This window comes from Manacus candei, unplaced genomic scaffold, assembly GCF_025592945.1.
Source record: "Manacus candei isolate 608988 ecotype Guabito, Panama unplaced genomic scaffold, ASM2559294v1 h1tg000014l, whole genome shotgun sequence".
NCBI lineage: Eukaryota > Metazoa > Chordata > Aves > Passeriformes > Pipridae > Manacus > Manacus candei.
This window is the reverse complement of record NW_026138062.1, coordinates 34329479-34354282: the sequence shown is the minus strand read 5'-3', so window position 1 is coordinate 34354282 and position 24804 is coordinate 34329479. Positions and strand designations below refer to the sequence as shown.

The 24804-nt window shown below is 39.5% G+C and overlaps 1 protein-coding gene across 2 annotated transcripts; it reads right to left on the bottom strand.

Annotated features, from left to right (window-relative positions):
- Window positions 1-6481: 6481 nt before the first annotated feature.
- GPR12 (G protein-coupled receptor 12) lies at window positions 6482-10495 on the bottom strand. Of its 2 annotated transcripts, none has more exons than XM_051779060.1 (2): window positions 10398-10495; window positions 6482-9784 (listed from the first exon to the last, which is right to left on the bottom strand). In XM_051779060.1, exon 2 carries the CDS (start codon window positions 9770-9772, stop codon window positions 8768-8770), a length of 1005 nt encoding a protein of 334 aa, XP_051635020.1. In that variant the 5' UTR covers window positions 9773-9784; window positions 10398-10495; the 3' UTR covers window positions 6482-8767. The 2 variants fall into 2 exon arrangements, with proteins under 2 accessions (XP_051635020.1, XP_051635018.1); XM_051779058.1 differs by having other exon boundaries at window positions 10381-10433.
- Between the last annotated feature and the right edge of the window lie 14309 nt (window positions 10496-24804).

Genomic DNA, 24804 nt, shown 5'->3' with positions numbered 1-24804 from the left:
AAAAGTTCTCTCTGAAAATTTGATGAGATGAACATGGCAAACCATGGGTTATTTTTAATTGCATTTGGCAACAAAAAATGTGGGGGTCTAGTTAGTAAGTCTAGGAAATTACAAGTGGTTCTACTAGCCCAGGGTATTCCAAATTTCATGGCCCGAAGTTAAAGACAGAGTTTTACAGCTTCATTTCAGAGGTACATTTATAGCATCTTATCCTAACATAAAAATGAAATTTCATTTGTGAACACATTTACAACCAATTTTTGTAGATTTTGGCTGTGACAATAAAGCTGAGACCAAACAAAGGACGCCTAAAACCCAAAAGAGTAAAAAGATGTAGACATCAAAATGGATAGAGGTGTAATGTGACTCTTCCTAGAAACAAAGACAAAACCAAGAATGCCCATTTCCTTTGGTTGGCTCTGGCTGAGGCCTAACAGAAAAGTCAACATTCTTGTCCTCTTCTATACATACATGGGACTGCTATTATCTTCAACATAAAATATATTTGAGCACATGCAAGTAACCCTAGAGATTGCCTGAGTATTTTGCTGCATATGTAATCTAGGCAATTTACCTGCCTCTTCAGCTGCAATAGTTATTCCACACTTTTGGCACAAATCACACATACTGTTCCTACATTCTCGAAAAGTGCATTTTCTTCCTATAGGGACCGGCCGGCATTCAGAAGCAGACTACTGTACATTCAGCTGCTCAGCTCTGGGGTAGCTGCTGTGTAAAAAGCTCCCTGCTGGAGCATGTTAACTCCCAGCCACGACTTACCCTCCTCCTCCTCGACTAAGGAAAGTCTCTGCTTACACTGAAAGACCGATACAAAAGAAAGGAGCTCAAATTTGGCTGGTATGTGATCGAAGAAGGCTCGCTATTTTCTGTCATGTCTTCAGAAAGCTCTGTGCTGAGAGCAGAGCTCCCTTCCAAACCCAGCATGCTCTGACCTACAATCAACCCTACAGAAAAGCCTCACCTCCACGCTCTTTTCTCATGAGCTCTCTGGGGCAAGAGGCACCACAAAGCGAACTGAGTGGTGCTCATATATTGAGGGAGTACATCGTCAGAGGGCAACCAAAGAGTGGCAAAACAAAAACTCATGAATGGGGCACAACTCCCCATATTCCATGGGGACACAAAAGTATGTCCCTTTCAGGATGAGGGTACCTCAATTTTCAAAGGGCCAGGTCATGCTGCTTTCATTTGCATACTATAAAAATATTTCTTCCCTGAAAATGGGGAAGCCAAATTCCTGATTATTTTGATGGGTTTAATCTTAGTGAACACTGAAGTAAGAGGAAAATTCTATGGGGACCGTAAGTAATCAATGCGTTAAGAGCTCTATACGTTGGTCCTAAATCTTAGAGGTCCTAGACCTTTTTCCTAGAACATCATTGAAACATATATGTATTTTACATGCCCTTTAAAAATGAATGCATAAAATTTTTTAGATACTCTGGCATCAGCCAGTGCAAAATGTGCATCTCTGTCACATAACTGTGTGGAGTGCTGTTTAGACTCATGATCTGAGCAGCCCTGTTACCAAAGCACCTATGAAAGACAGAAAAAGAGCAGGAGAGAACAGGGAACATTGTATTCAGGAAGATATAGCTGCTACGTAGGCTCACGTTTGTGACAAATATCCTTCCTGCATTCTGTCCATATGTGGTGATAGAACACATTCCTGTAATCTCAAAGTGGGGTTTATTCAAATTCAAGACATGAGAATTTGCCTCCCTTCCCAAACCTCTAGCTGGTCTTTCTTTGTTGAAATATCAATTGCCACTGAATCTTTCAGTGTTTGCAAGACTCCTATAAGTTCGGCAATATTTTTCTTTAAACATGTGAAACTGCCTCAGCAGAGATGTTACACTTTGACCATGTCAACACTGAAGGTATAGAGCATGAGATATACCATACCGTGTACATAAAAAAATAAATTAAATAATCATAATAATTATGTGTATATATATATTATATTTAAGTATGTAATTATGCTACTTAAAAGTGATAGCTCATCATACGTAATTAAGCTAATGGCATACCAAAATACTCTAAGAAACTCTCTGTTCAGCATATAATATAATTACTACTTAAACTCTTTATGTTAAATCTGAACATAGGCATTTCCCTTTAAGAATGAGTTTATACTTAAAAGAAAAATCTATTTTATTGGTACCTCTTTGCGCCTCCATTTTCTAAGGTAAATCCTTGCAGGATGCAGTCTTCAGCTTGTGCAGTTTGTATTGGTTTGCTTTTTTCTTGAGGAACTGGGACTAGGCCTGTGCTCAGACCTCATGGTACATCATATGGTTGGGATCAAATGGTTTGAGGAAAAAAGAATATTAGAGTAAAAAAAATGGTAGCAGTACCCTTCCCTCCAGTTTTTCCTCTCCACAGGTGAATCAGACATTTCCAGTGTAAGGCAAATGCTCATTGAAGTTGTTAAATAAAAAAGTGCTGCTATTATATTTGAAAGGGTTATATCAAACTATTAAAAAACTTTGTAAATAAGCTTTTACCTAAAAATGCACCACTGTACTTATGAGAGGCAGGTACTTAGAATCACAGAATCATTTAAGTTGAAAAAGACCTCTAGGATCATCGAATCCAACTGTAAACCAATGTTTGTCTTTAAACAAAAAGGACTGTACCAGACATCTGGGGGTGCAGTGGTGGTGAGGTGAAGGATGGAAAAAAAACGTAAAAAACACCCAAGCCATAATCCTACAGCCCTCAGCTGAAATACTAATACTCTACACTAGTAATTTAAGGAAGCCCCCAAATATGCATTGAAAGCCCGTAACTACTCTATGCTTTTTAGAAAGGTCTATGTTACTTAGAGCTATCAGATAACTAAATCGGGTCATTAGTTCTGGGACATAAGACTCTTCCCTCTACCTGTGAGGGGGAAACCCATAATACTGTCTTGTTTAGTTAAATATCTAGCATGTCAGTGAGCATGTAAAAATTGCCTTGGCATACGTAGAGTGCAAAACGAAGGTTTGGGGAGGTGAGGACAATTTCCTTAAAAGCCAATTCAAGGAGTTTGTGATGGCAACTTTAACTGACTGCTGTTCTAAAGTGAGTTTTACTCTCTCAGCCTATTTGCAAAAAATCTCCACTGGAAAAATCTCCTCTTTTGGTGGCACTGAATTAATTTGCATCATAGCAGTGGTGCACTAGTTAACTGCAATAGGGTTTCACCTAACCTACAGTCAGGTTTCATTTTTTTCCTTCTCTTCTAGAAGATGTTTGTGTAAGAGTAAATGAAATGTGCAACTCTTTCTTTTTGTGTGGCTTACAGGATCACAATAATTTTGTGAATAAACCACAGCATGAACTTTTTTAGTGCAAAGGCATACTGTTTTCAGAGAAACGTTTACTGCAAAGTTAAAGGCTCAGCTGCTCCTCAAAAGAAACAGAAATACCTAATGAGTTATTGTAAAATAATCTGCTGGTAGTGCTACTTGTGCATTTTCAATATTTTTCCACAAAACCTCTCTTCTGATTTCAAGTGGAACCACACAAGACTATGCTAATAAGACAAGTAATAATCTGAATAAAACATGAGGTGACATTTTCAAGGAAGGGGGACCTCACTTCTGATCATATCCCTTCCTCTCTTTTTTCTGGACACCATTCAACAGGAGCAACAATATTGCCAGGCTCAAGGATATAGGACTGCTGCAATATACCCCAGAACAAGGGCAGTCCCAGGGCCCCTCTCAGGTGCTCCATGTGCATTGGGTCAGGTTCCAAATGGACAGCTCAAAATAACGTTCTCTCAGGGGATGCATTCATTCAAGCATCCTTCCTACCCAAGCTCAAGCACTGAGTATCTGGCTGTTTCACCAAGCCATAAAGACTTCCATCTCTCATCATTCACCTAATACAAAAGCAGATATCCTTCCAGTTCACCCAGATTTCTCATGCATTAAAAGGAACTGCGAATTCTTGGTCTGAAGAAGACAGCAGCACCCAGTTTTAAGGGATAATTTCCTTTTGCACCAAAAAAGTATTTCCAGACAGGAGACCTTTCAAGTTTATTGAGAGTCCCATCATTCTTATACTGACAAATGAGGGAGATACGCATGCCTAATTTATCTTCCCTGACCTATTGCTTATTCATTACATATAAATCACACCACTTCCTTTTAGTCCCTTCCTTTTAGTTCTCTATAAGCAGAGACTGAGAGATCTTAATTTTTCACCATTGAACATCTCTGGACTACCACTAAGCAGAACCAGAACCACTCAGTATCTCAGATAAAGTGACAGAATAGCTAGTGGTTTTTTACATAGTGACTACTCTAATTCTTATTTTTATTTCTTTATTTATTGCACATAGAAAAACCAGACCATGTATACTTTCTTTTCATAAAAGTTGGGGCCAACATTTTGAAAATCATGTTCTGAAAGTTACAGAACCACTTTCCTTTTTTTTTTTTTTTTTAAGTAATGAGTGTGTAGTTATGTTTCAGGGGCTTGATTTGTAGTGATGCTATTTTATCCCAACTTCAGTCACCAGCAGGTTGCTTATCACCTTGGGGAAATGAAGTCTCATGCATCTTACTTTTAAAGGCTAAACAATCCCTAAGAAAATGAGGTAACAAAATAACAGCTCTTTGGGGACAGCATGGCTGCTGGTTTAAGCCAAAGTTCACTGCTGTCCATGGAGGGGCTTTAGTGACTCCAAGATGCCTCAAGGTTGGCCGCTGAACACTAAAGGATGGACACAGCTGCTTATGTTACTGAGTGTCCATGGTAGGAAGATACAGTAGCAATAGCAGGCCTTTCATCTTGCCTCCAAATAGCTTGGGTATTGGTAGGAGTTTTCCTCACTGATACCGAAACTAAGCTGTCTTCAGAATGGGCTAGCACCATTTATCATGTCCATCCTGATAAGCATGGTAAATTCAGTATTTTCTGTTACAACTGGAAATCCTGAACACAATTTGTCTACAGAATGCTGTGCAACTAAATGCCAAATGATGAAAAGAATAAAAATCTTCACCATAGTACGTAATATTTTTCTTGCCAATAGCACAAATTTGGGACCCAAGAATTACAATAAAATATTATTGCTGTGTAATTCTATTCAGGAACTCAATAATTATAAGACAAATCAACCAGAAATGATGTCCCACATCGGTCTGATAGCATCTGCTTAACAAAGGAAGACTTATGCTAATTGAAAGTCCTTATGCAAGTTACTGTTTTTTGTTTAAAGTAATATTGCTTCCTCTCTATTGCTCTGAGTTTTCTCAGCAGTTTATAGTACCTGCAACATGGAGGATTTTATTGCTTTTGTGCTAAACACATATTTCCCCTTATTGCTGAAATCTTACTGTTAGGAGAAATGGTTAAAAAAAAAAGATGACAATCTAAAAAAATCCTCTCCCAAGCTTTGAGGATGAACATATGAAAAACCGACCACAAGTAAATTTTTCCCATCAAGATATAACCTGTTACTAACTTTGGGTCAAGTCTTTTAATAAATAAACGTGAACTTCAATTCTTTGAAGTAAATTACATATTAAGAAATAGAAGTCTTCTGTCATTACAATGGAGATGTGAAAGCTACTTCACTGTACACAGAATGGTGAATCTAACCTCCCTGGTCTTACACATGGGTGTTGTTTGATGGGACAACAAAACATCAGAATCCTGCAAGCTGGTGGGATTTCTGCCAGCTTTTCAGAGGGATCTTGGATGGATACCGGCACCTCACCATACCGAACTGGGGCCTATCCTGTAATTCTGAGCAGAGAATTGCTTAATTCCTCAGGGTCTGGAAAGTGGCTAGCTGTCAAGCAATCCTTCTGTGCAAGAGAGGTCGGCACCTTCATACACACAGCTCTGGCCCTACTCTAAAGAGTTCGTTCACAGGTGTGTTATATAGCACCTGTCAAGTACTGCAAACCATGTTAGAGTTTGGCCTGACAGCTGCGGGCAAACCTATGTCGTTGACTTCCAGTAGGATTTTCTGGCCTGTGCTGCACAGTCTTAATTTAAGAACATATTTCTGGAAGAGACAACATCCTCACTGGAGGTCACAGCAGAGGCTTGGGAGGCAGAATCATGTTTCTCATTTGTATGTGGTGAAAGGCAACCATGCACTACTCCTCAAAACAAGGGCAAATCCCATCCCTACGAGCTAGCTTTGTGGGACTGCTATAATTAATTCTTCTTTCCTCTTTGACTTGCAGTGTTCCTCAGGAGAGAAGCTTCCAATTACAAATCTCTCTGCTCTGGCACAAGGAAAAGGTCAGCTCCCCCAGCGCTCTGGAGAGCCTCTGTGGATTCGAGCAGCCTGTGGAGCAAGGAAGATGACAAGGACACTAGGTGAACCAGCATGAGAGGATGAGATTACCTCCCTCTGTGCTGTTTTTTTCTGGCTTCCCCATCACACAGGTGTTGTGTAGAGAAAAACGCTAATGCCTGTGAAGTTATCCAAGAGGATGAGAACAACAGTTGCCCTCTGGACTGAAATTTGGTCGCAGTTTTAGCTTTTATAACCATCATATGTTTTGCATTTTGACAAAGAAGAACAAATGCAGGGAAAAAAGAAGGGAGTAAACTTTGCGTGACTAACTTAAAGTGCCATTCTACATTATTGAGCCTCCCTACATTATTCATCTCATGACTTTTACTGCCATTAATTCCCAATACTTTGCATACTTGCAAAACTGCACACATACGTAGCACAGATTTCTACAAAGTGAGTATTTCTTACACAAAAATGCAACGACTGAAGTTTCATTAGCATTCAGAAGTAGATAAAGAACACCAATATCCTACACTGAGCAGAAGTCATAGTCTTAACTCTGCTGAGCACCTGTAAATCACAGGGAAGCCAGGGGAGCTTCAAATTCACAGCTCTACTAGATCATGCCATGCAATTAATAAATGAATCAGATTACAAAGTAAGAGCCAAATATCATGAAGGTTGAACCAAGTAAACGATGGAATTTAAACCCAGCATTGCAACTAAAATTAGTTATTGCTCATAAAAATGTCTACAGAGCCTCGTTTACAGACAACTCACTCACATTTGAGATTCAGCTTTGTGTATAGCATATGATTCTTAACGTCACAGAAACTTTGCCACAAAAAGCTACAGTCATCCGAATGTCCACATGAAAAGGACTGATTCCATTTGGAAAAATCCAGACCAGCAATGCAGTTGTCTCTACTATCTCTACTATACAGGTATATTTTTTCATTGAACTGTAAATATTGCTATTTTTACATTTGAGTTTGTTTTGGGTTTTTTTAATAGAAGGTACTGAAGCAACAATACAGTATGCTGACTTAGACATTCAAAGGAAAATAACCTCCTACTGATGCCAGGGCATGAACACATTTAGCTCCCATCAACACTAATGGAAGTGGTACTCTAAACTCCATGAACTGACATGAGGGCATACCGTAAATTTCACAAAGACATATGCCAGGAATATTTTCTCCCTGACAATCAAGTCTTCAAATTAGAAAACAATGCTTTATTTCTAGTGCATTCTAATGTGGCTCCAGTGAAAGGTTAGAAGCAGTTTGAAATTTAACCATTCATGAAAGGAAGCTCTGCTTTTTAGACCAGAACTATCATCTTACAATGGAGTGAACTGACATGGGTACAATGCAAAGAATCACGTTCTGTAGTGGATAAAACTGCCAGAAAATAAGAAAACGCTGTTTTCGTCTCCTCTTGCAGTTCTGGTTGCATACAATTATGAACCAGATATGCTCTGAGAATTTATAAACGTCAGTATTTAAAATTACATAGGAGAACAATGAAAACAAGCGGTAATAGTTTTGACTTGAAAACAAACTTAGGAAAACCATTTCACGTAGTGCTAAATACGTGCTGCGAGCAATTTGTTGGTTATTTTATTAAAGATTTTTTTAACTCTTCTGAAAAGACAAACTTGTCTGAGAAACTTAGTGTTTGATCTATTACAAACGCATAGCCGAAAGAGGCCACGTTGCTTCATCAGTTTCAGAGATTCTCCCCCCCACCAATCAGTTTTAAAATTAATAGCATAGTGATCTCTGATGTCCCATATCTAAGGGAAAACATACGGTTGACTTTTGAAAAGGAAAGCGATGCATATCTTTTGGTTTAACATCCAGCCAGAACTCATGAGAAAACAGGTAACCCTTAAAAACAATTATCAACCTAATTCATGCTGAGATGTAAAATAAAAAGCTGTACAAGTACTTCCTCATTTAAAGCAAATTTGTTGCACTGAGATTAAACACCAATAACTCAGTACAATTGGCCATTATTTTGAAGCGCATTCTGATGATATACATATGCAGTAACAGGACTTGGTTGGTTTTTCTTTCTGTTTAAAAAAAATTAAAGAGGAAAAAAACATCCTGACAACAGATTATAACATGCAGTATAACTAAATTCAATCACATAAACAATTTCAAAGGAGGTATGCTGTTTTAATCCAATTTTAATTAGAAAGGTGAAGGTAAAATCATGGCAAACATGGCAAAGTCTGGGTAATATGACAAAAAGACCCTGAGCAACATTATAAATCTGTAAGAACACTGATTAATTTGATTTTGGAAATCTCCCTTAAACCACGCAATTGATTTCGGTCACTGGGGTTTTCTGTTTACAAAAAGGTCAGTCCATCCTGTGGTTTTTATCTGAACCCATCAGACACCATTTAATGAATGCATCTAAACCAAAGACAGAATGTCTGGAAAGTAACATACTAAGGAGCGTCCTCCTGGCTGCCAATCAGACATCACTGGGTGATCTTGCTCTCTGAGACAGGTTAGAAGGAATGCAGCCACAACAGATGAGCCAAAGCGCTTTCTGTATCTCCTGGTTTCTAAAAGCATATATGACAGGATTGATAATGGAATTGTAGGTAGCTGGCAGGAGGGTGGCATAGGTGTATATAGAAGGATAGGTGTAATCTGCTATTAAAGAATAAAGTGTAAAAGGCATCCAGCAAGCAGCAAAAGTCCCCAAAATAATGGCCAAAGTAGACACTCCTTTTCGGGTGGTCACATAGTGGGAAGTGGCCAGGAAATGGTGTTGCAAGGCAATCTGATGGGCATGGCGCATCACAATTTTACAGATCTGAATGTAGAGCTGCAGCATGAGGGCAAACATAAGCAAGAAAGAGATCGAAAGGACAGCTGCATTATTTTTAGTGAGTGGTCTGATAACACTGCAGGTGGATTCATCTCTGAGGCAGTTCCAGCCCATTACAGGCAGCAGTCCAACACAGATAGATGCTCCCCAGAGCAATATAAGCATGACATAGGTAAAAGTGACAGTCCTCTCTGAATTGTAAGTCAGAGCGTAATACAGGGAGAGGTAACGATCAACAGTAATAGCCAGCAAGCTGCCAACAGATGCTGAGAAAGAGGCAACGATCAGTCCAATCGTAACCAGTTTTGTAGCTTCTGATTGCAGAAGGTAGGCAAAAACAAAATTGATGATCAATCCAATGCCCGCTAAGAGATCTGCCAGTGCCAGGCTGCCTATCAGGAGGAACATGGGGGCGCGAAGACTGGGATTATGGAAAATGATCAGAACCACAATGGCATTTTCGCAGGAGATAAGGGTCCCTGAAGTACATAAGACAATGTCCCAGGGGTTTACCAAAAGCTCTGGCTCAGGGTCTACGACAGGAACCAGGGAGGAGCCTGCAGCTGAGGCATTCTCTGTAGAGCTGGCTTGTACATGATCCTGAGGCAGCCAGCTCAAATTAACCTTCAGATCTTCATTCATTTTAACCCCTGTCTTCTTCAACAGAAAGACATTATTTTTAATGTTCAGGCACATCACTGGACACATCATCCCACCCGGAACATGCATTGCCCGAGTCAGCAACACCGACCTAATGTGCAGGCAGGCACTTGTTACATAAATGTGACAACAGAAAACAAAAACAAAAACAAAGCGGGAGGGGGGATATTTAAAACTGCCCGAGATTATCCACCAAGGGACAGACCGAGGCGCGGAGGCTGAGTGACCCGTAGGGCAGTTTCCTTCAGCTGAACAGGCACGAAGGCACGGCACGGGAGGCAGACCATAAAACAGCTGAAGCCTCCGTTAAGCGCCGCAATTTTGGGTGGGGGCCGCCTGCGGGGCGGCGTAAACCCCATTATCCAGCGGCCACGATTCCAAAGCGGGATTATTATTTTTGGTGGCGGAGGGAGCGGACACGATGGAGGGGGGTAGAGAAGGGAGAATATCCTTCACCGACCCCCAGTGAGGAAACCCCGCCCGGGCTGGGGGGGGTGGGGAGGGCGAGGGAGAAGGGGGGCTTTATCCTCTCTGAGAACTTACAAACTCGACGCGGACACCACACGCACACCACCACACACTCCACGCACCCGCGGCGGCGGTTCACCTGGGCTTATCCCCCGGCGGGTCGGAGGATGGAAGGAAGGAGGAGGCACAGAGGGGTCGACGCGGTCCCTCTCCAGGCGCCAGCGGGACCGGCGCCGCGCGGGGGGGGCCGAGGGCGCAGCGCAGGTGCGCGCGCCCCGCGCGCGCGCGCAGGGCGTGTGCCTGTGTGTGTGTGTGTGTGTGTGTGTGTGTGCGCGTGTGAAGGGGCGGGGGCGCGCCTCGTGCGCGCGCGCCTGCGCAGGTGCTCGCGGAGGAGGCGGGGGGGTGGGAAGAGGGCGGACACCCCCTCCTCGCTCCTCGCCGCACCCCCCGAGGTACCGCCGCGCCCACCCCTGAGGCGATCGCTCCCCTCCAACCGGCCTTACAGCGGGCAGCTGGCTTTTCCTTTGCAGCAAGAGCCTCCTGAAAATTGTTAAAATCGAAACCGTCCGTATGCTGTGAGGGTGGTCAATTGCTGCTGGCACGGGTTTGCCCAGAGTTTGTGGTGTCTCCGCCCCTGGGGATCCTCAAAAGCTGATGACGTCACCCTCCCTGGGAGTGTTCCAGGCCAGGGTGGATGGGGTCCTGAGTGACCTGATCTAGTGAGGGGCATCCATGCCCATAGCAGGGGATTTGGAACTACATGATCTTGAAAGTCCTTTCCAACCCAAACTATTCTTTGGTTCTATGATTCTGTGACATGGCCTTGAATGACCTATTCTAGCTGATCGTGCTTTGAGATGCAGGGCTGGACCAGACCACCCCCATAGGCACCTTAGAACCTCAACCATTCTGTGATTCTGTGGTCTATAACCATGTGAAAATGAATCACAGAATGCCAGAATCAATTAGGTTGAAAAAGACTTCTGAAATCACAGAGTCCAAGCTATGATGGAACACCACCATGCCAACTATACCATGGAACCAAGTGCTGTGCCCAGTCTTTCCTTAAATGCATCCAGGGACAGTGACTCTACCACCTCCCTGGGCAGTCCATTCCGATGTCTATTCACCCCTTCTGTAAAGAAATTCCTCCTAGTGTCCAACCTAAACTTCCACTGGCGCAACTTAAGACTATGTCCTTTTATCCTGTCACTAGTTACATGGGAGAGGAGGCCAACCCCCCTCAGATACAACCTCCTTTCAGGTAGGTCATGAATGACCTATTCTAACAGACACTGCGGGGCTGGACCAGACCACCACCAGAGTGGCTCCACCTTGGATACTCTACCATTTTGTGAATCTGTGGTCTATAACCATATGAAAATGAAAATATGGTATAAAAGATTTAAAGGAGCGGTGTCCAGTATCAGGTCTAGAGCAGGTAGCATCTGAGAGCTGGGGCAGCCTGGGCAGGGGGATGCCTGCTGTCCCTGTTAGGGACACATGGCCAGATTTACAAAGCTGTTACATATTGAGTAGTGCAGGCAGGCTAGTGGGACCTGTAGTGAGTTAGAAACTGAACTTGCATATAAGCCACTGGGTCAGAGGAGCCACACAAACCAGCTTTAGACAACAGATGCATATGTTTGTGTGCAGCAGGTAGTCTCCCAAGGTCAGTGGATAGAAGCTTGTCCTCCAGGGCAAGTCAAAACAGTGGGATGAGTTGGTCTATAGAAAAGCCTGGGAAATTTTAGGAAAATATTATTTTTCCTTATTTACATGACTATATACCTAAAGCACTTCGGAAAATCTGGTCCTAGGGGATGATTGGAATCTGGAGGGAAGATTTCCTTCTCCTTTCTTGAGAAATGTACCCAGTAATCACGCATGGTGCCATCCTTCATTCCGGTCAACCTCAGTCATTGTACTAAGCCTTGTGTAACTTTGTTGGATGATTCAAGATTATTCATTCATATTTCTGGTCCCCTCCTGCTTTATAACAAGGATTAACATGAATATCACCTTGCTGCTGATCACTGTCTCCCAGTTTTATCCACTGATTCCTTATATGACAATGTAATAAATACTTTCCTCTGATCTGGACTGAATATATTTGGTGTGTTTTATCTTCTGTCACTCTTCTATTTAGAACACTGGCAATAAAAATGCAAAAGCTTTTCTTCAAATGTTTTAACATTTGTTTCACAAATGGGGAAGACAAGCGTTTCAATTGAATATTTTAATTTAGGACTTTGGAGAGCTGTGTTTATTCACTTAGTTAATTTGTGAATGATTTCCATTCCAATTAAAACACATTATAAGCAAGCTAATGTTTGTATCCTGTATTGCCAGTTTATCACTTTTAGTGAGATGGTGCTGTTGTCATGAGGGCAAATGGCATTGACATGGATTTCACCCTGTAGCACAACAGAATAGTTTTAATTTAGAGAAAAATCACTGTTTAGGCATTGTGAAGATTAACAGAGGCAAAAATTAGTGACAAGTCATAGCTAAAGAGCTCTTGTACCACTGCCTTGCTACTTATTTCTGTATCTCTGATACAGATGATGATTGCTGACCCTCAAGCTAGCACAGAAAAGCCTAGTGCTGGAACAGGAAGCTGAGGTTGGACTGTGCTAGCTTTGAATATGAGCTAGGATCCCTGTCTGATGCTGTGACTGCCATGGTGATGTACAAAGATACTCTGACCTAGGTCAGGTAACACAATGTGACTTTGCATAATACTGGCATATCCTGAGGCATTAAGTGTGAAGTCTAGTGCTGTTTTCTGTCTTGGGTGTAGTTTAGAAGTTACTCACTCTTCAGGCAGTCTGTGACCTGCTGGATCCACGAGGTTTAGATAAGCCCAGGCACAGGCACTTCTTTCCTTCACATATCTGCGACTGGCAATACATGGGAACTACTCCTCTGGGGCCATGCCCTAGCCATGTCCTGAGTGGCAAGTCTGCTTCCAGGACCATGAGCTGTGCCGTGGATAGAAAGTCTCTTCATAAAGCAGAGATATGAAAAACATAACCCTCTCCAGTGACTTCCTGAACAGTAGGAGCATCAGGCTTTAGGATGCATCCTGAGTTACCCAGCAAGTAAATGTGGAGCTATCCACAGAAACAAAACAGACCTATTCAAACAGAAAAAAAAATATCCTGAAATAACATATTGACATACTATGCTCCTGGGGCCCTACCATCTAGCAGACCCCCCTTCATGAAATCCAACAGTCACATGCTTCTCTTCTTCCTTTCTAGGCATCCTCTATTTTAATCCCTTTGTTTCAACTCCTAAACTTTAATCCATCTAACCAAAACCAGCCTGAAGAAGCCCCCTAATCAAATCACAGTCTTCATTACCTGAAGTTATTTTTCCTTTGGATTTTATTTTCCCTCATACATACTCTCATGGTAACTTAAATAAAATTAAGCAAGTTCATGTTTTAGTAACAACTCCTGCAGATAGTAATGGTTTGCTATACAAAGGAAGTGTGAAAAATGCCAATATATGACAGCAGGTTCTATGCATTTTAGAAATGGCTTTTGTTAGAATTTTATTTCAGGAGACTTCAGCTTCACATTGATTTAATCTTCAGTGTTACATGAATGTCATTTAGACACTCAGGTAAAGAACCAAACTCTGCCCACGCACAAAAGTGTGCAGTTATTACTGACCTTTCAGAATCTTTGAACTGGTATACCCTGGGCACTGCACAGCCCATTTAACCTTTTTTTTTAAAACTTTCTTTTTTTTTCCCCCATACATTGGTGAATTAAGTGTTGGAAGTCTTTACTCATTTTTTTCTGAATTGCTAGGTAAAGTGAAAACAATTAGGATCATAACTAAATTTTTAGTCATTAGGAGTCATTTAGAGAATGTTTTGGGTTTATTCTAAATTAGTCTTTGTCCATTTCCAAAGGAAAGAAAGAAAACAGAGCATAAAAAATAGTTGCCAATATATATCAATTTAATAGAAAATGAGTCTTGTCACACAGACATGATATTATTACAATGGGAAGATATATTTTATTCCTCCACGGATGAAATAGATTTTTGTAAAGGCACTTGTCTTATCATGTATCATTATAACAGAAGTGCCAATTTTCATTAAAATACTTGTTTTCCTACAACCTCTTAAAACACTAGCTTCCAACAGAGCCTGTGCCAGGCTTGTGGTTATTCAATAACCCACAGGACTGCTGGCAAAGAATGGACATGTTATAAAGATAGATGGATGTAATGGTAAACAAAGAAGAAGGCACAGCATTCAAAAGGCAGGCTTGATACGGTTCAGGCCAGTGTATTTTAAAAAGGCACTAAAAAATGAGAGAGAATGCAGGAAAGAGTCAAAGAAATTATTCTGAAGAACTGAGAAAATGTCTCACAGTGAAGGATACTCTGTTTGATTAGTGTAAAAGAAGGTCAAGAGATACCTGGACTACGGCATACTTTCACCGGGATTTTGAAGGGCTCTCGAATCTTACAGAAGAGAGTGTAATGTCTAGAAGTTGAAGTTAGAGAAATTCAGATTCAAAATTAAACTCAAATCTTTAATAGCAAGATAATTAGCCACTGGAACAACACATTCAGGGCAAGTAATGGCTCCATTTCCTCTTAATACCATTTTGGAAGACACCTTTATCAAAAATAAATTCTATATAGGCACATGCTAGGATAAAAGCCTTACCCAAAATTAGTAATTTAAGTAGTAATTAGCAATTTAATTTTTTCCTTTTTGCAGGCTATTATGGCAAGGAGAGTTTTCTTATAACTCACAGTTTGTTCTCTTCAGATAAAATAACATGATACTCTGGTGATCTTAGATGTTTGAAAAGAAACCCTTTTCCCTTGGGTGCTAAATGTTTTCAGTAGTCTAGGTGGCTCTGAGGAGTTGTCCTCTCCTAGTGGACTCCTTGCCTTCATGTCTGATAAATGGCAGAGTATTCAGTCTTCAGAATTGTATGTCTTGGGGACATGTTTCCCTGCATACATATCTCATGCTTTTCTTGGTAACTACTGTGTCTCTTCACTGCTTTCTTTAACACATCATACTGTTTTTCTTTTACTTCTTCTGCATATATACTTTAAATAACTTTCTCCTCTTCTTTCTTTTTTCTTTTTTTTTTTTTGGCTAGATTATTCTAGAACTGAGAACAGTACACTTTGTTTTGACTTCTGTACAGCTTTTCACTATTCACATGTACATAAACTGCTTTCATGACAGTCCTCACTTAACTGGGAATAAAGCATGAGATGAATGTGAGAGGCACTGAGCTTCTTTAGAGCCCCACAAAGTACTTGAAGTTCTTCAGAAGACCACAGAGGACATCAGCAGTCTGCTCAGTTCTCAGGGAACAGAACACAAGACAAGTGTAATAAAGGTATTAAAAGGTATATGTTGTCCTGTGAAAAGTTTGTGCTACAAACCATTGTAGGCTGGCTTGCAGCTATATTTGGTTGCTCTGGTTGCCGGCAAATATCCCACAGTCGTAAATGATTCGAGGCACATTGATTATTCTACTTATTTTATAATGAGATAATGGGCATCACGGCTCTTAAAAGCACGGGGAATATTTCTGAGGGTATTCTGAAAAACATGTTCAGTTATAATAGATGAGACGACCAGTTTCTCTGACAGAAGGGCATGTAATCATATTGTTGTGACATATAAATGATCACATAAGTGTTCATGCTTGCACCTTGGTGGAAATTGTGGTAACAATGCTTAAAGATATGTTATCACACTTACAAATGTCATTAAAAAATTAGTGAAGTGAAATGTATAACAGTTCATGACATGGGAAACATTAGCTGTGTAAGGAGGATGGATGGAGGGGTTGTCCAGCTAGATGTACTCCTCCTGCAGAAACATTAGCTTTATTGTCTGACGACTGCTTTGTATTACACAGGATGTTCAGTGAAAAGGGTTTAACAGTGAGTTTGGTTGGTGGCAAAATCCAAGAGTTTAACTTCCTCTTTTGTGTCAAAGAGGAAAATCTCAGAAATTCTTTGTGGATCCAACATGGCTTTCACAGAATTATCACATGTATAAAAGTGACACTCCACTCCAATCCATGTAATCAAATGAAAGTTAGTTGGGTTTTTTTGCCAGGAATAAATCCACTGAAAGAAAAGCTTGCAGTTATACTCTGAATGACAGCACCTTTCTGAATGCTTATTTGCCAATACCAGCATCAGAGATCCAGGGAATCCAAGTGCATAGTAACACAAGTACAATTTAGGACAGGTCAGACAGAAGCTTGATTAACTATGATCATATTTAATGATGCGGAGAAGTGGGGAGTTGGAAACTATCACTGTTAGGTTTTAGTTGAAAGGGATATACTTTCAGTTAGTATAAACTCCTTAGCCAGACCTCCCAAATCTTGAATATTAACAATGGGTGCCATATATGACTATGTTTATAGAGCAGAGTACCAGAACTGTTTTCATGTTTTCTGGCAAGACATCACAAAGACAAATTTAAATTGGTGCTTTTTTCTCATCCAGTCATCTTCAAAAGAAGGAAATGTGTGTGTGTATATTCATTAGGGAGTACATAAATGAAAGAAAGAATTCTGAACAGGAGCAGAAACTATTCACCTCATTTTATTAAAAAGGAACACATTTAGTAATGTTATAAAACTTCCCTACATTGGCATGGCTAGTCTCACCTCCTTACCTGATTTTCCCAGTTATTTCCTGCCTTGGTTGGTGGTCACCATCCTACTTATATTTTAGAGATTATTCTCTAACTCAGACCTGTTTGTCTCTTTGCATTCAGACTCCATCTATGCCCTTTAGATTATGATACTGCCTTGACCACCTGCATGGTGATAGATCTTGCCTAGTCCCTCATCACTGAAACACGATTCTACCCAAGCTCAAATGGAGCCTTCTCCAGATGGTATCCATCCAGAATGCTGCTTGCAGAGCTCACTTACCTAAAGGTGTGGTAACAGTTAGAAGCTGTGTTTCCTATTAACTGATCTTAACGTTCACTTTTGCTCTTCTGTTAAACAGATAGTAATGGAAAAAAGTTACTATTGTACTTTTGTTGGTGTTCTGACCATAACTGTTCGAAACCCTAACCTAATGTCCTTTTTAAAATACTATGTAAGACATTTTCTTTTGTCTTATTTGCCTATTCATAACTGGGGTTTCTTCTGTGCTGTTGTCCTTGTTTTCAACAGTCTAGGTGGGGAGAGAGTCATGATCAAGTGACAGTAGTTTATCAAGTTACTCTTTGTTGGCTGAGATGCTCTAACTGCCCATGTCTCTGTTCTCATACCCAGCAGAGAAGTTACGTGACTTACTTTATCTTATGGTCAAAAAGAATTAATGGCATCATTTTGCATTTTTCATGATCCAAAACTGATTGCATGGGCAATCACAGACATTTGGTGACTTGATAATGGTAATAGTTTCTCAGAGAATCTAAGAGGTTAGAAACTCTGCAGTTAGTCACAGAATCAGATTGCCTAGAAGGGTCGTCTGGAAATCCCTAAATCTGGCTCAGAGCAGATCCACTGATACAGCTGGTCACCCAGGGCCATGTCCAGTTTCAGTGTCTCCAGAAAAGGAGATTCCCCTGTCTCTCTGGGCAACAAATGTATGAAGTGGATTTTCTCTAAAGTTAAACATTGAAAGAAAGTAATGAAAATCAATAAGAAATTGTAATGTAATATTACACATTAATCATAGTAAACAAGTAAATATTGCTGAGTTTCTTTCAGTGCTTGAAAATATTTTTTGTTATTGTTCCAAGTGGTAAAAAAAATGTAATAACACTGTTAGTAACTTTTGGGGATTGAGAAGAAAACAAGTTGAGTTTTGTTTAGAATAATGGAAAACTCTTCACAGTAATACCTTTAGCACAGACTTGAAAATGCAGTGATTAAGGCTATATTCATAATGAAATTTGCTTAATGTGTGTCATGTACATTAGAAGTAAAGACAGTAAAATTTTAACTGCCTTGTTACATATTTTTATGTGTTAAACATTATTGAAATGTTAATTTATATGAGGAAATTATTTGCTTTATTGCTTGACATTCATGTTTCTTTTCATCTCTCCTGGTGCAAAACAGTTATGGGCTCATCTGCTAATAGTCATTTGATTTGATTTTGGTTTACACCTTAATTTCTGCGTTCCTCCCATAGTCATTAACTTTGGCCTTTCTGCACTATCAAAACACCCACTGATGTTTGGAGAAGAACTGTAGACCCATGGAATATATTGCTGGGCTCAAATATTTCAGAATAATTGTACTGTTAGCCATAATGATGAGGATTAACTTATACTGAATTTTCATGTGATTGCAGCAATACTGAAATTTTAAGAGCTAGGGTTGTTGATACATTTTCTTTTGGGATGCCCACCTCAAATACTAATAAACAATTTCTTCAAAAATTTTGTAATTTACAGACAAATATTAACAAAATTGTTGAACTTGGTATTTGAACTCTATAAGGCTGCAGATGTCTCTAGAGCAATTTCTGATTCAGGATTTTTAATATCTGTAGGGCTAACTATAGCCTATCATGAATTATAAACTAGATCACAGGCTTCTAATATTTTACTATCTGGACAGTGACCCAGAACAACCTCTTTCTGTGGCCATAAAAGTGATTAATTTTCATGGCTAATTCATCCATAGAAATATTTTCAGCTAAGATGACCAGTTTCTGTAATGAGAATGATTTTGAGTTACAGATTTCTGAAGTTCACAGAGAACATATCTATTCATAAGTCAATTATTTGTAACCACTATCAGTTCTTACTATGGCTTTTACATGCAGACATGCTAATTATAACTCACTCATATTTTTGGTTCAGTGATCATGCTTATAATTTAATTCTTTAGACTAGCAATTGTTCTCATTTAAATTCTAAGATGCTTTAAATTGGTGACTTAAATTATGTACATTAGGGTTGAAATTAAGTCTTGAAAATTACATGCTTATTAGCATGTATTGTCTAAAAATTAGGGTATGGTCATATCTTGGAGGAATTGTTATAGTGCTGGTGTTTCCCTAAATGTCAAATGCATTATACATCTGACATTTAGAAACCGTGAAAGGAAGAGGAATGGTAAAATACATGACCATAGAGCTGATAATTGAAAAGTGGCCTTAAAAAGCCAGGTCTATAGGGCTGCTATCCTGGTCATAGATGCAGGAAGTGTGTGATTAAGTATATGAACCTGTGAAGATTTATAAGAACAATCATTATTCACAGCAGTCACATGAATAAAAAATAGTACTAGAAAGAAGGATTGAGGATCAGGAGGAAAAATGTGGTGAGCAGAGCTGGTGGTTCATCATGATTTTATTTACATGGCTGTAAATCTGTAACTGCTCGATGTCACCTCTACCTATTTGGGTTCAGTGGCTGACTGGTATTTAATTATCCCACAGTTCTGGTAGGGAACACAGGCTGAGATAGCAATGGCATAAACAGCATAAATGTACAGCTGCTGTACACATGTAACTGAGACCATTGGGCTGCCTTGGCTTACCCTAACGGAACAGCAAATACATGCCCAGTAAATATAACCACTGTTTCTATTGCAATAAAGTGTAGAAGGAACTCCTGGATACAGCATGTATTTCGAGTCCTTCAGAGACCTCTGTCCCTTGCCTTTAAGAGGAATGAATATTCAAGGAATTCCTGAGATGAAACAGTTGTGAGAATGATGCTTGATTATGATGAAGATTCTATCCTTCAGTGTGATGGTTTGCAGTGTAATTTTATCTCCTCATTCTGTTAAAAATTGCTCACTGGGGAAATTACAACCACTAAAAGCGTTTGGGGACTTCAAGCCTGGTAGAATGATTTTTCTCTCATTTTTCTCTCTCTGGCAGGGGTGGAAATATAGCACTTCTTCCCAGGGTTGAGAGGGAAGGGGGGGTGGGACAAAAACCATTGGAAGCGGTTCTCCCAGGAGTCTTCCCTGGGGAAAGCACCACTTTTGAATCTAAAATAAGGCTGTTCCAGTGCCTTCGTGTAAAATTAGCCCATATTCATAGCTTAACAGTCTGTAGTAAACTCATCCACAGCACTGACGAATCTAGCCTTGCTTTTTGTATCTCTTCACTTTGTTTAGCTCTGTTTTTAATAATCTTGCTACAAGAGCTGCTATAATCCTTCAGGTTTCAGCTGAATCCAGGAGAACTGCTTTATGTGCCAATAACCACCCCAGAAATGGCCCGAACAGAAGCTATAATAATCCTCTGTCCTCATTTATGGATAAAATGACTGCTACAATTCTTCTTTCCATCTTTCTTTCTGAAGCTCTGTGGCACAGTGATGGTTTATAGTGCACAAAACAGGACAGAAGACAGCTAAGTGGCCAGACGAAGGGGTACAATGCTGACCAACTGTAACATGAGAAGGTTCTGAATTCCTGTGACGTGGCTATTGTATAGAAAAAGTAAATGTACCTTTGCTTATGTCCTTGCAACGTTAAAGTTCCTGTAGCAGAAATGCTGCAAGCCATGAACTGGAAACATTCTAGCTTAAGTATTTCTTTCTCTTAGATGTTTTTGATTAATTCTGTGGATATTCATTGTCAGCTTGAAACCAGCCTTTCTTTACATCATTACCTTGTGTGCTAAGCAGGACAAGTTGTGAGTACAGGAGCTGGCAAACTCGGAGATGTAGACACATAATATATCTGTATCCATTCTGAGTAATGAATCCAGTGGCAGGACCTTGAAGTTGTTATTGCCTCTACTTGTCACAGCCCTCTTAAAATTCAGATAGGCATGTTGCAGAAGACTACATTTCTTAGGGGTTAGAATCTTTATAATGTTTTGGCTGAAGTATTTTGGTATAAGAGAAGCTTTTGGGGAAATTTGGGATAAAATGGATTTAGCATGTCACTGAGTCAGGTCTCAGTGGCCTACGACAGCTTTCAAAAAAGCTGTGGTTTTATATGTTTGCTGAGTACACAAGACAGGGAGCTTGGATCCACCATCTGGCAAACATGAGGCATGTATGCTGGTCTGAAAGGTGCCCCGATTATGACTGTAATTAGCTGCTTGAAATGGGTACTTGGAAATGTGACAAGCGTTGTGAGACAAGAAGATATAGCAAGTGCATTATTAAGCAAAGCAGTGAGTTAAAGAGCACATGCTCATCCCTGATAGTAGGCTGATAATGAATAGAAAAATGTATGATATGATGTAAAGAGGAAATAAATACATATACAATAGAAGCTGGAATGTGTGGTTGTTGGTATCAGACTGCTGACGGTTTCCAACTCTCAATCTCCATTTTGATTCCTAAATTGCTACACTTTTGTGTATTCTTCTATAAGTGATTAATCTGATCTTAATTTTAGTTCTTGTTTCAGAATTCAAATCTGTGGCTAGTGAAAGAGGAAAATTCTGGACCACTCAGTAGCTAGACAAGAGCTGGTAAGCACCCTATTTATGAGAGAAAGAGATCTATCAACCAGTAACTGACCCAGTATATTTTTCACTTATGCCTGGAATGTGTTTACTTGACTTTTATTTTTCTGGTGGTTTTGTTTGTTTGTTTTGCTAAGTGCAACCTTCTAGATATGTATATGAAAAAAAGAGGAACCTTATATAAATCATCAGTACTCTTGTGTCATTGTTTAACCCCAGCTGGCAACTGGTCCCTCACTCCCTGCCCCTGCAACAGGAGGTGCAGAACAGAATTGGAAGGATAGAGTGAGAAAACTTGTGGGTTGAGATAAGAACAATTTAGTAATTGAAATAAAATAATAATATTAGTATTTATAAGTTGTAATGAAAAGGAAGATAATAATAATTTAAAAAAAGACAAATAAAACCCGAGAAAGAGAAATTGTACAAAATGAAAAACAACTGCTCACAACCAGTGACCAGTGCCAGTTCCCGAGCAGCAATCTTCAGCCAAGTTTCCCCCTAGTTTATGGCCTCAACATGACAGCATATGGTCTGGAGTACCCCTCTGGTCAGCTGAGGTCAGCTGTCCCGGCTGTGCCCCCTCACAACTCCTTGTGCACCCCAAGCCCACCCCCCAGTGGGGTGATGTGAGAGGCAGAAGAGTCCTTGACTCTGTGTGAGTGCTGCTAAGTAGAAACTAAAACATCCCTTTGCTGTCGACTGTTTCCAGCACAAATCCAAAACACAGCCCCACACCAGCTTCTGTGAAGAAATTAACTCTATCCCAGCCCAAACCAGCAGATCTTGATACAAATGGTTAAAATACACTTCATCCATTTTCAAGATACAAATGTTGCCCACTACAGTGAAACCTCCAAGGATACACCCACTGGCTTGTACTATTTATGAGATATGTATTATTTATTTGACCTAAATATTCTTGTATGCCTTTCCATCACGTAAAAAAAAGCACGAGAGATCATACAGCCAGTGTATTGACAAGATGCCTGGAACTACTCATCTAAACCATAGTAACACTGTGCTATGATTCTTTTTTTTTTTTTTTTTTCCTGTTCTGTAGCTGCCATGGTGTAGTTGTAATCAATTCCACAGACTGATTTCTTTTTTTTCTGGTCTTTTGTTTCAGTGCTTTGTACAGTATGTAAACTATTGTTACCAGAGTGAAGCAAAGTTTGGAATGTATTTATTTTAAAGCATTTCAGTTCCTGTTTAAATTAGTAGATGTATGAGCGGGCTTATTAGAATTGAGTCAATCTGAATTATTTCAGAATAAATACAAATGTTGAAAATCAGCCAGGTTTGATAAAGAAAAGAAAGGACTCTTCCTCCTAGGTTTCTCAGCTATACCACTTCTCAGCTAGGTATGTTTCTCAGCATACAAAAACAAGCCCAGCAGAAAACAGAACTTTGTCTGAAATTTGTAATTGATTACCTGGGTTATTGTCAAACAATTGTAAAAGTGAAATAAATAAAACCGCTCATTATGTTAAACCCAAAACACTTTGGCTGCAACTTGGTTTCCAAAATGTGGAATACATTTAATACTAGTTTGAATAGACCTATGGTTTGGCCACTCCATTTCATTCTGTTCTAAACACCTGTTTTCATTTAGCTGTACAAGACGGACCTCAGTTCTGCACTTAGCTTTGCACTCCAAACGGTTCCACTGAAATCAGCGATAGCAGTTGATTTTGAACACAATCCATAGTATCACACTTCATTTCTTCTGGAAAAAAATATTAGGGAAAAACTACAGTATAACTAGCCAAACTGATGTGAATTTTACAAGATGACTGTAACACACTTAAAACTCAAGTGTGCTCTTGTAGCTTCATTCTCTCCTTTCTCTTTGGATGCTAGCTCGTTTCTCCTGCCCTTGTGTTACTTGAAAGCTGACACATTTCATGCAGAAGCTCCAGGAAAGATTTGTGACAGGGCAATATTTCAAGGAAATAGAAGCAAAGTAAAGGAAAACAAGTAAAATGTCCAACAAATTAACCAGATGGTTCCTTAAATATGCATTATTAGTTAATTTGTTGGTACATTTTAGTCCAAAAATCCAGGCTGTTTTTTGACCTTACTTTTTCATTTTCTATTCTAGTGGATTTAAAAGAAAAAACAGCTCCATGATCCATCTATATGTCTGATGACTTGCTACATGCAATTTTAAAACATTTTTTCTAGTATTCAACCTTATCACTAGTTTTACCATTCTTATATGTAATAATTTTTTCATACATCATTGTACCTATCAAACATTTTCAAACAAGGTACTTTGGTCTGCATCTGTAATATTATACTGTTATTGTGTTATAGAATTAGTGATAGATTAAACTCATTTTGTAATTTCTTTATTGCATGAAATCCATCAAAGAAGATTTTTAGCAAATGCTTATTTTAGTGTCTTGTCCGCTATTTTATGTTACTCAGTAGTTAAGATGTGGACTTCACTTTTGAGAAATACAAGCTCAAAATCATGTTCTGCTCATACTTTCTTTGTAATTTAAGTCCCCATGCATGGGAACAAAGTTAGTGTCCTGTATCCTCCAGTTCGTCTCTGTATATAGTTTAGAGTTAGATAATCCCTGAGCGTAATTTCAATTTGCTTAGTTTAGGAAGGACCAGTCACTTTGAAAGTGCATACTTCTCTTTCTCTTTGTGATGGGGGGAGCCGAGATCACTGCTTTAGATCAAGAAACTTAAAGACCATTGAGGTGAACTTCAGTCTTTCAGTGTTTCAGCTCCTCCTCTGTGAAGCAGACATAGCAGCATTACCATTCCTCAGGAAGCTGCCATAAGGATGTTTATAATTATGAGATATTAATGAATCATAATAGATGTTATATGAATAGGAAGACTTATCTCATGAGAAAAGGAGAACTTCTATCTCCATCCAGTTGGGACTTCCTTGTAATTTTGCATTGTACCAAATATATTTTTGCTACGATTTGGTATTAGAAAGATTTTTGTATAGAGAATATGGGAAATACGAATTTTTATGTATTTTGTACAGGCTTATTTAAAACCCAAAATGTAATGGTATGTATTTTACCAGGACTGCTAAGGAAAGGACAGGCCTTTAAATTGTCTTACTGCACCTTAAAAAACAGTCAGCA

Excerpts from the sequence above, each read along its gene's own strand:
- GPR12 (XM_051779060.1), bottom strand. The coding sequence starts at position 9,772 with ATGAATGAAGATCTGAAGGTTAATTTGAGCTGGCTGCCTCAGGATCAT.